Raw genomic sequence first — 13,280 nt, 5'->3', positions numbered from 1 at the left:
AGACCAGGCAAGGAGAGACTCATACACAGCCTGTGCTTTGATGACACCAGTGATGAGTACTGGTAGTAGCTCAAAGTATTCAAAGTCCTACTGCCAAGTGCCTTTTCCCTTTCATTACCATTCTATTTCTCTAGCACCCCCCCTTACTAACATTCTGTTCCCACACCTGCAATGTCTTATTTGATATAAAAACAAAGGAAATATTATTAGACTTATGAAGGGCAAAGCAAATAATTGCAGTTGAGTTAAAGATGTTCCTTTCCGTTCAGCCATTAGAATCCAGATCTTAGAGTTAATCAAGTAATTAGAAGACGAATTCAGATGATTGTGTAGATAGAGACTCTAAGCGATTTTGTTAGTTGTTAAAGAGGGTAGAGTTTTACTGCTCTGGCCAAGTGGAGAAATAACTCCAGTAGATTTTGTTTAACCATAAGCTCTAAATGATCACATAATCTTTAAAAACACCTCAACCTTGGCAAAAAAAAAAAAAAAGAAAAAAAATGTAACCATACCTTCCCCTTTGATAGTCAGTCTTGTTGCCCCATTTATGCTGCCATACTTAGGTATCACTTCTGTGACTTTAGGAATTATTTTAGAGCCACCTGGAAGATATTAAAGTATAGGAGAGGTCAAACTATCAAGTACTCCAGTTCAAGCATCAAATTTCATAGCATATATTGCAGTGTTGACAGAAAACTACTGTGAAGACTGTAGACTGAGAGTAAATATACCAGTGTTGTATTTTTGGCTCCACCACTAACCTATGACTTGACAGGGAGTCAAGTCATTAAACTTAATTTATACTCCTTGCTCATGTTCATCATTCTTACCTATCATATTATAAAACATGTATTAAACCCTTACATTCATGCAGTGTTCTACTAATAACTGCAGCTCCATAACCATAGTCAGCAGCCCACAGAGCAGCAGACGAGGCTGGAGAAATAGCCCTGCGAAGGAACAGGTAATCACACAGGCACAAAGGAAGTGCCAAGCTAGTAGAATCAAAGACTAGTCTAGGTACAAAGAGGAGTGTTGTGTTTTAAAAAGAAATTGTTTTCTTTGACAGAGTAAGAATCAAGGAAAGATAATTTCTGGGATCTTTCTAGCCTCCTGATGCTAGTGAGTTCTGAATGCAGAGGTCACTGATTCATTCAACAAATGGTGGCAGGTACCTGAGGATACTAAAATGCCAAATAATCCCAACTTTCCAGAAGCTTAGCTTGCACAGTACAGAGTGTCAAGGGAGCTCAGGAGTCATGGAAGACTCAGATGGGGCATTGCATCCATGTCTCCTGGGCCATGCCAGCTAATTGAAACAAGAGGTGCCCTTGCTACATCTTGGAGGGAAAATATGAATTAGCTGGGCTGGACTACCGTGGGAAAAGACAAAGTGTTCTCTGCCGAGGGCAAGTGAGCGGCTTCTTTGGAGAACTGTAAGCAATGCTTTAAAACAATTTGGAAACGCACTGGGCAGACGGGTTTATTTTCCATTTAAACTGTACAGATCTGGCGATTATTATATCCAGTAAGAAATCCTCAGGTGGGAAAATGTCAGTGGGAGGGAGGCACAAAGAAAAACCACAGAAATCATCAATTGTTTGAAACCCAATGATGAGAAGGTTGGAAGTATGGTTTGTTCCTGCCTGAGAAAAGTTTAGCTAGGGGTTTCTCCTATAATGGCCCCAGCTCTCCAACGTCAAGACTAGCCCCCAGACCCAGAGCCTCTGAACTTCAGGCCTGTCTTTGCCAAGGTCTCCAAGGCCGTTGCTACTTCAGGCACTTTTATACCTTCCCGGAGCCCACAGTCACGAGTAGGAAACTCCAGCTGGATCCTATCTCCAAGACTGCGCTGCTCCTCACCTATCTCAGGTTCACCCTGCCGCCGTTATCTCCACGGACAACTCCAATTTCTTATCTTATCAGTCTCTTCCCGGCCTTCTCCTGGGTATTACTTTGAAGGCCCAGGGCAGCTGGCCCTGTGAGTGACTGACACGCGCCACAAAGACCCATTTCTGTCCAACTGGGAAACCTCCCTTCAGAGGGGCAAGGGACCCAAGAAGAGCGCGAGGGAGGACTCTGGTTGCCTCTCTCACCTAGACTTCCACCTCCACTCCTCCAGGTGAAATTTCAGTCTTATTTCAACAGTCGTCTCGGGGAGAGGAGGTGACATTCCGTAACTCAGGCAAGCAACACTGATGAATTAACAGCAATCTCTCCCGCGGTTTGTCGCCGTTAGGTCCTCCTACCGGGTCCTTCCTTAGCTCCCAGGCTCACCAGCCAGCGGCGCCCACACCTTTGGCCCAGGGCTGGTGCCTGCTGTCCTGACTCTCCCGCGACCCCAGGAGCAGGGACTTTGTCTACATGGACTTCTCCTGGGTGCCTCCGTGGCGCCCCGATTGGCTTACCTGTGTGCGGGTCCGCAGCGCACAGGAGCAGCCCCAAGAAGCCCCAGGTCTCCAAAAGCCACAGGTGTCCCATCGCGGCTCGAGCTCCGCGGAGTCCCGCCGCTGCAGGGAGTCGCCGCCCGCGCCTGCGCTCCGCTCCGGGACCGCCACCCGCTGGAGCTCCGGACTCGCCCCACGCGCGCAGGCGAGGCCGCCCCGCCCCCGACGGTCGGCGGCGTTCTGGGGTGTGCGCACCCTGCACCGGAGAGGCGCGCCCTCCGGGCGGGCCCACATTCATCAAACGTCCAGACTCCGACCTGGATGCCCGCATCCCAGGGCTGTCCCCAGAAGGGTAAGAGCCTCACTCCTTTTGGCCAGAGAGATCCAAGGGCAGTTCCGCCTCCCGCCAACCCCCTTTGCTTTACTTATCTTTTAATTTCTTTTTTAAAATTCTGGGCCTGCACACTTTCATGGTCTGTCTGCTGTGGTTATTAATTGACCCCAGATAGGCCTAAAAGTCCACCTAATATACAAACCTCACCCATTCCCCCCTTCACATTAAAAACACTCCTGCTATCCCTTTAATTGGCAATCACACTAGTATGTATGGATCTCTGAATCATACTAATATCTATTGACGTCCTAACGCCATGTCTGGTGCTCTGGAGACTTCAACTCACAACAATCTCGAAAGGAGGATTCGCTATTACGATTGCGGTTGCTGCCATCGGGATAATAATCAAGGCGCAGAAGGTCAAGGTGCCCAAGGCCGCGCACCTCAGTGCGGGATGAGGACCAAAGTACCAGGCGCCTCTCTCACCTTCTGCGCTGCCCCCAATTCCGCAGACTTTCGGTGCTGTTGTGGCATACTCAGGACACACTTATACTACAGATTATTCATTGCTTATCGGAAATTCATAATTAACTCAGCATCCCGTATTTTATTCATTAAATCTGACTGTGTGTAGTTGGGAGGGAAGACAAGAAATGACAAGAGAACTCTAAAATAAGTAAATAAAACCGGGTCCTTGCATTTTAATCAGTACCACAAGGAGTGAATATCTAGCTCACTGGGGTTAGGAAAGTAACTTTGTTAGATCTGGGTATTTATATTCATCTGATAACTTTTTGCAGCATCCCTATTCTACTGCAAACAGAGTCTGCGAGGGTACCAGGGACCTTCCTTCTGGAGCTCCGCGGCACGTGATGCTGCTACCCCCTCTTTTGAAATTCCATTCCTCTGAACGGTCTTGGGTTTCTTCCTTCCTCTCCAGTCACTTCTAGCTCATATTTTTGTCTTCCATCTCTTCCTGAAAACTGGCATCCTGCAGGTTCCTTCACTCTTTCCCTCTTCGATCTGAAAGCAGGCCAATCGGCAGAAAATCAGCTAGTAGAATGCCAATTTTGTCAATTAATTATTTGCAAATCTACTAAATCTACAAGTTGTAATGTTGTATAGCAACACTTACCATCTTTACCAAGAGTAATTTAGCAGTATTAACAAACATAGCTATGAAGCGTGCAAAGTGTATATTTTAATATCAATAACAGAAATAAAATTTAATGTGGGGATTTTTATATGGAATCGTTTGGCTAATTTTGATTTCTTTCTGATGCTTTCAAATTAAAGTTAGATTAAGTTAACCTAAATTAAATTTTTGGATGGTTTCATTAAAAAGCAATTTCAATGCAATCCAATCCAGAATTCTGATTTTCTCAGATTCTTTTAAATTTATAAATTAAAGTGGAGATGAAGAATAGGTTAACTGATACTAAAAAGAATATTAAAAATGTTTTGGTATTAAAAAGGCAGGAAATGTCATTCAAAAGCATTATAAAAAAGCAAAAGTAGGTGAAAAATCTTGTTCCATATAACACACTCAAATTTCAATATTAATGAAGAGCCATTGAAATAACCAGACTTTTCTGTAGAAAAAAAATCCATATTGTTTATGACAAAAAGGAAAGCTGTTAAGTTTTGTATACATCAATGAAGTGATTATGAAGCTTTATATGTTGATTTCTGCTTTGCCAAACTTTTAACCTTTTTAAGATTCTTTTACCAAAATCTTAGCTGGTACATCAACCAGCAAATAACATACAGTATTTAATATACATGGGTGGGCAAAAGTAGGTTTACATTTCTGAGTATGTGAAATACAGTTTATTCTTGTATTATTATTTATTAATTATTATATTATTTATTTGTATTACAACTGCAAACCTACTTTTTCCCACTCCTGTATAATGTGGTTGCTCCTATTGTATCCTGTTTCACTTTCATAATATTTAATTTGTACTAACCGTGTGGTCCCTTAAGTAGTCCCTTCTAGAAATCCTTACTTCCTCTCTACCTACTAGTCTTATAATAAGTTAACTATATGTAAGTGTGTACAAGTATACATATGTACATACATATAAATACATCCATATACACATAAATGTACACATGTACATGATATGTGCATATACACATATAACATGCAATGATATTTAAAATGTGTGCATACCTTTTAAATATATTTCATTATCAGTAACTGAAATCAAACAATCCTGTGAAAGCTTCTAGATATTTGTTAAACTACAGTCATTTAATTTGGCAAATTTGGCAAATGGGTCATTCAGCAAACAGATCACTTGGCTGTCATCAGAAGTTAATATTTCAGCAAATTAGCCTGCTTTCCTTTCTTATAATGCCTAAATTTCTTGCAGAGCCAAGAGCTGTAATTTGCATGTATAGATTTTCACTCAGCCCTTGTCGAATGAATGAGCATCTCTCTTCTCTCTCTAAATAGTGCTTAATTATACAATACAGTATCTCAATTCCCTGAAAGCAATCACATCAGTGAAATTTTTAATCTTGAATTATTAACAGAAGTGTATGGGATAATGTGAAAATAAAATTAAAACTAGATGGATGTTTATACAACCAAAAGGTCAACTTAGAACCTAAAAGGTAGTTATGCAGTTTACAAAACTAATGAATTAAATTGTGTTGACCTTTGGAATCTTTAGACCTTTAGAAGTCAGACTCCATGGGACATGGACATGGGGAAACATAAAAGGAGAATCCTGATCACTAAACCCTGTGCTTCTTTTGTCCTTACCTATTGGGCCACCAGCATCATGGGCATGCAACCTGTGCAGCCTCCTAGGACCCCATGTTTGCTGTGATGCTGTGCTGTCACCTTCTCGACATCCTCCACAGTTTTGGAAGGAGGGATCCCCATTTTCAGTTTGTGTGGGCTCTCACAATTATGTAGCTGGTCCTGGCTGCCTTTATGATAGAAAAAGAGACAGCTTTTAAATTGAGGGATCTCTCGATTTAAAAACAATGTAGAAAGTGATGAGGAGTCAGGAGGAACTTTTGTGGAACAAGAAGGAATAAGAAATTCTCTTACATATCTTGGAAAATGTGCTGGAGCTGATTTTGAATCTCGACCTAATTCTGAAAGATGACAACACAATGAGGTACGTACAAGGCAACAATTTGCCTTCAACAAATATTTAGTGTCTTAGGCATTAAGAATATGACAGCAATTTTTTAAAAAAATCTCTGTCCTTGAGACACTTATATTCTTAGTGGAGATAGACAATAAACAAGATAAATGAGTAAAATACAGGGGCCAGCAGCAGTAATGCCTACTTCAGTGTGGTTGGTAGGGTAGTAATATGGGTATAATAATTTATAGTTTTAATTTGAACATTTCACTTAAAATATCATATGGCGTGCTTGAGTGTGATATCGCTATGTTACAGAATGACATGCTTATGATTTTGTAATAAAAGAGGGGCATTATTTGTGCTGGACCCTGTCTACGGTATATCAGAAAGTAATACATGCTCAAAAGAAAAAAAAGTAAAGCAGGAAAGGCTACAACAGGTCTGTGTGTGTGTGTGTGTGTGTGTGTGTGTGTTGAGTGTGATGAAGTTTTAGACAGGATGACCAGGAAGTTGCCATGCAGATGAATTTTGAGTAAAGATCTGAAGGTCTGAAACAAATCTTTAGCCACTTGTACATCTGTGAGAAGTGCATTCTGGGAAGGGAGTGTGGCTGTTGTGTCAGGATTATGGGCACCAGAGGGGCCGAGCAGGTGGTAGAAGGTATGAGGACAGAGAGGTGACAGGAGGTGGGACAGATCACACAAGGTCATAGATGTGACTCCAAGGGAGAGGCAAACCTACTGCAGAGTATTGAGCTGAAACATGACATGATCCAACTTATGTTTTCAGAGAAACACCCAGCTGCTGGGTTGTTTTTTTTGTTGTTCGTTTTTGTTTTTTTGTTTGAATATGTGACTAAACCCAATTAAGGCCTCTATATAACTTCTATATAACCTTTAAAATTCTGGTAGGTAGGTGTGGGAATCTGCTCATCTTGCCATCACCGAACACAAGCCTCCCATGAGATTCCTTCCTTATTCAACCTGCCCCTTATCAACCGGGAGTGGTCTGCCTCTTGCTTCCGTCTCTCTTGCCCTCCGTGTGTGAGAGTCAGCCTTGGATTTCATCTGGGGAGCTCCCCAGATTGTGAACCAACATAAATTTATGAATGTTTTGATATATTATAGAATTATCAAAATATCTCAACATTTGAAACAAGCAAGGGAGGAATTGGCAGCCTGACCATTCTCCTTGGTATGTGCCTGGAAGAATTCCTGTTCTGCGAGTGTCTTTTCAGAACTAGCAAAGTTGTTGATGTATTGGAAATGCTAAAAAGTTATTCTATTGCTCTGTTTTCTTAAAAAATTGGTTTTTGGGCCCTGGCTGGCATAACTCAGTGGATTGAACGTGGGCTTAGAACCAAAGTGTCGCAGGTTCGATTCCCAGTCAGGGTACATGCCTGAGTTGCAGGCCATGACCCCCAGCAACCACACATTGATGTTTCTCTCTCTTTCTCTGTCTCCCTCCGTTCCCCCTCTAAAAAAATAAATAAATAAAAATGAATAAAATCTTTAAAAAATTATTTTTCCTGAGGGCTGGGTGGGTGGGTTGGGATGGGAGTAAAAGATAGAAAATTGCACTGCAACAATTAAAATAAAAAATATTTTAAAAAATTATTTTTCCAAATAAAACTTTGAGTGGAAAAAAAAGCATATACTCCTTACATGACTTAGGAATATATCCACTATTGCTCCCTTAATGGAAAAGGAAACAACCATGTCATGATGTTGAACTTCTTTTTGTTTGTTTTTTACACATACATGCCATAGGAATTAAGACTGTTTTTACAGTCCTGGGAGAAGTTGTGCCAACAGTCAGAAAATGTATCACTATTATCCTCTGATAATTCCTCTGAATTGTTGCATTTCAACAATTGTCAAGAAAAAGGACAAGAATATGACGTACACCTTTATCCAATGGCTTACCGCCTTTCTCAGAGAACGATGCATAAGTGCTTATTTGAATTAAGGAAGTTGCTTTAATTTTTTTTTGAAAGAAAAGACAGTTCTTGACCATTCAAGTTTGGGACACCTTGAATAAAAATGGTTTATCCATTTATATATCTTAGCTAATGAAGTTGCTCAGTACTTATAACAATTAGAATAAACATTTGAAATTCATGAAATTTCCAACATATCATATATATAAAAGATGTTGCCCTGTTGAACACCACCCTACAATTTAATGTTGTTACACAAGGTTAGAAATAACTTTAATAATAACATAGGACTTGAAACTTGCCTATATTTGAAATGCACTGCCTTACTTTTGTGTTAATAAAGATGAAGACTATGCATTCATTTTGAATAATTTTTATAATTATATTTTAATGCAGTTTCCTGTGTAATTCTAAGAATTTTATTTTGTGCATTTAAATAAGCTGTTCTGAGAAAGAAATTTATAGGTTTCCCCTGACTGCCCAAGTGCACAGAGACTGTTCAGAACCTCGGATGCAGAGAGCGAAGAGACGAGGTCTCGTGCTGGGGAGCTGAGGGACTCCAACAGCTGGTGGTCCAGCCAGAGACTGAGAAAGGCGCCGTGAGTTAGCGGGCGGTAGGACAGCTTCATAGAATGCAAATCGAGAGAAGACCATGTCCGAGGAAGGAGTGTGGTCCGTTGTTACCAACGCAACCAAGAGGTTGATTAAGGTCGTAATTTCTCTTGACCTTGACATGAAGTTTAATTTGATAAGGCCTACCTGAGTGAGTGAAGAAGTGGAGACTCGTGCCTGTAGACAACTTAATTAAGCAGTCTTGCTGGCTTTGAATAGAACAGAGAACTGGGGGTGTTCCTCTACTGAGCTCTATAATCACGGCCTGGATTTTGTAACGGGCGGGAGAGACCAGGACAAAGGGCTGCCAGGGCTGATGCAGAAGAGGGGGAAACTCCTGCTGGAAGAGTGAGAGGCACAGCCGCAGGAGGGAAATCCCTGAGAAAAAGGGAGGCACCGGGACCCACACGGAGCACGAGTGGAGGAAAGACTCAAAGTCCAGATCCAGATTCAGGAAGGCTTCGGGTTTCGCTGCTGGGGTCTTTCCAGTCTGATCGCTGCTGTTCCTCCACGAAGCACGAAGAAGGGCCATTGGTCCAGGCGAGGGGTGTGAAACTGGCATTTGGGCGGGGTGAGGAAGTGTGCATGCTAGAAAAATGTGGTAGAATTCTTGGGCAGTGAAAAGTGTTCATCTGAGGCTTGTGACCATTACTTCCTTTAAATCTGAAAAATGTTAGATCTATTTGCGATAAGCATCTATACACCCTTCCCTTAGCTCTCGTTTCCCACCTTTCTCTCTCTCCATACTTAGGGTGCTACTTTTTGTTGTTGTTGAACCACTTAAGAGTTACTTACAATGTGACCCTTTATGGGTAGTATTTCAACATGAAACAAGGTCTTTCTCTTTTAGTACAAACGTGCCACTTGGAAAATTTAAAACACTGATAATAGTTTTAAGGATGTATGAAGTCCTATATAAGGACTTATAAAGCCCTTGACTGTAACTTTGACTTTATGCTGCACTGCCCATGATTAAAAATTTCTGACTGTCTCAGTAATGTTCTTAATGGCTGTGTTTTGTGCATCGATCAAGGAGGACACATTGCTTTAAACACTGTCTCTTTATTCTTTTTCAACCTAGACAGTCCTCAACCTAAGCCTTTTTTCTCTTTCTTTTCATTTTTAGTCTTTTGTGACAATAACATTTTTGATAAGTTCATGCAAATTTTTTTCCGGAATGTGGTCATTGTTATTTTAGAATGGGACTCATCAGAAGCGTTGCATAATTTTCCTTCACAAAGTGCAGGTGATCCAGGGCATTCAGAGAGTAGCCCTCAGGGTAGTGAGGTTTAAACTGGAATGGATGTTGCTGAGGGGAGGGGGAGGCAAGTTGAGGGTAATTGTAAGGGAGTTCTAATCATAAACCATCAAATCTAAACGGGTAAGGAGGGAGGCGAGAACATGAGGAGAGGGGGGAACAGATAATGAAAAGGGGTCAGTAGTTGACTGGAGGTCTCTACAGTCTCTATAAAGGGGGAAAATGTGTAAGAAACACAGGAAATGCAGCTGGTCCGGGGATACATCTGTGCTTTCTCAGGAGCTATGCCTGCTGAAAGCCCAATGGGTGGGGTAAAATGCGGGAGCTAGGTCCCACACACAAGACTATTTGATGAGCACCTATGCTGGGAGAAAAGTACAGCATTTACATACAGATTTACCAAGTCCTTGACCGTAATTTTGACTTTATGCCACATCTAAGAGGAGTGTCTGTAATTCTCATACCTTATTACCCTCCCAGCATCTGTAGTGGGTGGGAGCTGTGTGGGCAACAGTCACAGAACTTGTCAGTGACTAATGAAGACAACTAGAGCACCTGCCTACAGATTATTTTAGCCAAACTGAATGCTCCCCAAAGTACACAATGTGAATCACTACCTAAATCACCCATGAGTCAGACAGGCTGTAGTTTAAGGGACCTCTCTCTTTTGGTTGTTCTGCTCTGTGCCTCTTACCCCGTCAAAGCCGATGCAAGTGGCTGTCTGGGAAGAATAAATTTTCAAAGGTGTGCCCTCAACAAGTACTTTTGGAATGAGAAGGTATGGAGTAATTGAAAGCCATTTATCTCCACTTACTCCTGGTGATCCCAGGCGCCAAGCCAAAGGACTTTATGGATGTGGTAAATACTGGCACCTACTCTGGTGCTCACAACTATTTTATGAGCAGCATTATACCATGAGTAGAGGCTCTATCTACTTCCATTTATTGCCTTTCTTCACCATTGTCATGATAACCTAACATGCATGGAATGTCCACATGGTTTATCTCCATATAATGCTCTATACTTGCTGAAAAAAACAGAGTGACAGAATATGAAAAAGGGATATATGAATATCATGCCTTTAAAAGGGTCTTCTATAAAAGAGCAGCAGTACAGGCACTGGAAACTATTTTCTCTCACTTTCTATTAAGAATCTGCTATTTTTTGATAAAGTAACTGACATAGAAATATTTTAGTCATGGTGTACAGTATACATGATTTAAATTAACTTGCTTTTTGCATTAGTGAATTGGTTTCTAAAAATGGTCTCAATAATATCTGCATCTCACTGTAGCTCCATCTTAATTGATAACAGCAACACAGTCTGAGGTCTTCACAATTGTTTTAATTCAATAATCCTTACACCGTGAAAACGCTGCCTGGCCTGAGCTGGACTTGGACCTGTGAAGAGGACACACCACATTCAGAGCCCCAGAGAGGACCAAACTACAGGCTTCAAGTGCCCTCTGGTGGCTGAAAAGCAGAATAACCAAATGTAATTTGAAGTCTGGAGTAAATAGGCACATGCCAAATTTCTTTCCCTAGTCTCATTTATTAATTCATTCATTTAAAAGAATGTACCAAGAATTAACTCCATTATTCACTTAGGATAAAAGATAAATGTATCAAAAAGATAAATAGGATCAGAAGATAAACTCCTGTGTGACATGAACTGTGTAAAATGTGGGTGAAAATGACTACATAATTTCAATACTCCCTGCTAGATTCTATAATAGTAGTATTTATTCTGTTCCAATCAAATAATGTCGGTAACATTTATTTTTGTAATAGTTCTTATGGTAATTAATGTTATCTAGAAATTCCCAAAAAATAAAAGCAACCAGTTTCCACATAATTTATATGCCTGTATAAATCTAGAAAGCACATAGTAAATACATATTTCTAGAGTTCTTAGGAGTAAAGTGAATCCATATTGCTTTTTATGATTATCCTATTAATAGTATTTAGTTTTTAAATTAATTCTTGTCAGTCCAGCATTATCAGATCTATTAAGCAGATGAGAAAACTGAGGCAGAAGAGGCAGCCTTACCTGATAATTCAGTGTCATAGATGAGAGCAGAACTCAAATCGTTTGACTGTATCTGCTAGTTTTCTTGGTGGATTCATCCAATGACTTTGTGTGGTTTCAAACGGTAAATATGAAGGGTTTTATGAAGTCACTGAGTAACCTGAGACTGCAGTTTACAAGAAGGGTTAAAAAACAAATGCGCACATTGGATCGTTTCCAACATCAGCTACTGAGCAGCTGTCACAATTCTCTCGAGTTCGATGGAGACCGTTATCGAGTTATGAAAAGTCCCATATCCAATTACCAGTCCCCTGCATCAGCAGGCCCTAGCTTGGCACCGCTCAACCAAATGATACAGTTGTATGCCAAAGCAAAGTGATTACCTAAATAATTTAGTTGGGTCTTCTTTAACCCTATACACGAAGAGCTTGTACTAACCCTAATTAGTATGTTACACACCCAATGCAGTCACGTAACAACCTCATAGTATTTCCAACACTGAATGTGAAAGGGTGCAAGATATTTCAAGAATGTATTCCTAGTTAACATAGATCAATGCTGTGAGTCAACATGTTCACAAAGTTGGTTTATTGGAAAGATATCAATAGTTCTAGATGCAAACTACAAGACATTTTGAAGATGTCAAAAAAAAAAACAAACCCTAGAGATGACAGGGGACTTCTTGATGCTATCGTCTTAAAGCTACTCTTTAGTATTTTAATTGCTATTATGCTCAACTTGATTATTTTTTGTTCCATCTCAAACAATTTTCATAATTTTGTCTTGTATTTTGTTCTACACTATTAAAATACTAATCTCTATAAGCAATTTTTGGTTTGCTTTTATATACAGTACTATGAGGTAAAAACTACCTGTTATTTAACACTTCCTACCGTTTTCCTTTTTTTGATCATGGGTAGCAGAATCATGAATATAACTACAATTTAACTTTGCTTTATGAGATGAAACAAAAAAATTGGAGGGCAGGTTTGTGTGTCTTAGGTTCAACATTTTACATAATTTAGGCCAGTTTGTTCCAAGACTACATTTAAAATGTAAATTCATCAGAAAGTAAAATTGCATTTCTGGAACATGAACCAAAAATTAAATGTGAAGCCTTTTTCTCAAACCAACAATATGTTCACTTTTGTGCTTCTATAATGTTCATTCATTTATTTATTTTGTCCATTCACCCACAAATAAATATCATACAGAGAAAAAAAAATTGTGTTCCCTCCCCTCCAGGAAATGCATGCAAAGTTCTAGAACTATTGTGTTGAAGGGAAATTATGCACAAGTGCTTTTGATAGAAAAACAGCAGTGGAAAATTTAAATCAAATAGAAATGTTAGAATGTTTTAATAACTCAGGCAGTATGCCAAGGTTGCAGGTTCAATCCTCAGTCAGGGCACATACAAGAATCGACCAATGAATGCATAAATAAGTGGGACAACAAACCCATGTCTCTCTCCCTCTCTAAAATCAATACATTAAAAAAAAAAATAACATTAACTCAGGCAGAATTTTGAAAGCCAAATAGGATAAAACAACTTGATACTTTCAGGAACGCTTTTAACTAGAAAAAGTAAATGTCAGATCAAGAGGGCTTAGG

General features: G+C 40.1%; 1 protein-coding gene across 1 annotated transcript in view; it reads right to left on the bottom strand.

Moving 5' to 3' along the window:
• The window catches only part of PKHD1L1 (PKHD1 like 1), a 144,993-nt gene extending 142,416 nt beyond the window's left edge, over window positions 1–2,577 (bottom strand). Inside the window, exons 1-2 of the mRNA XM_028534074.2 lie at window positions 2,409–2,577; window positions 513–602 (exon numbers count right to left, since the gene is read on the bottom strand). Coding sequence (XP_028389875.1) covers window positions 513–602; window positions 2,409–2,481 — 163 coding nt within the window. The 5' untranslated portion in view covers window positions 2,482–2,577. The remainder of the gene's footprint in view (window positions 1–512; window positions 603–2,408) is intronic.
• Window positions 2,578–13,280: the final 10,703 nt, after the last annotated feature.

Source organism: Phyllostomus discolor, chromosome 7, assembly GCF_004126475.2.
Source record: "Phyllostomus discolor isolate MPI-MPIP mPhyDis1 chromosome 7, mPhyDis1.pri.v3, whole genome shotgun sequence".
Classification (NCBI taxonomy): Eukaryota; Metazoa; Chordata; class Mammalia; order Chiroptera; family Phyllostomidae; genus Phyllostomus; species Phyllostomus discolor.
The sequence above is the reverse complement of the archived record's forward strand: the minus strand, read 5'-3'. Positions and strand labels throughout refer to the sequence as shown.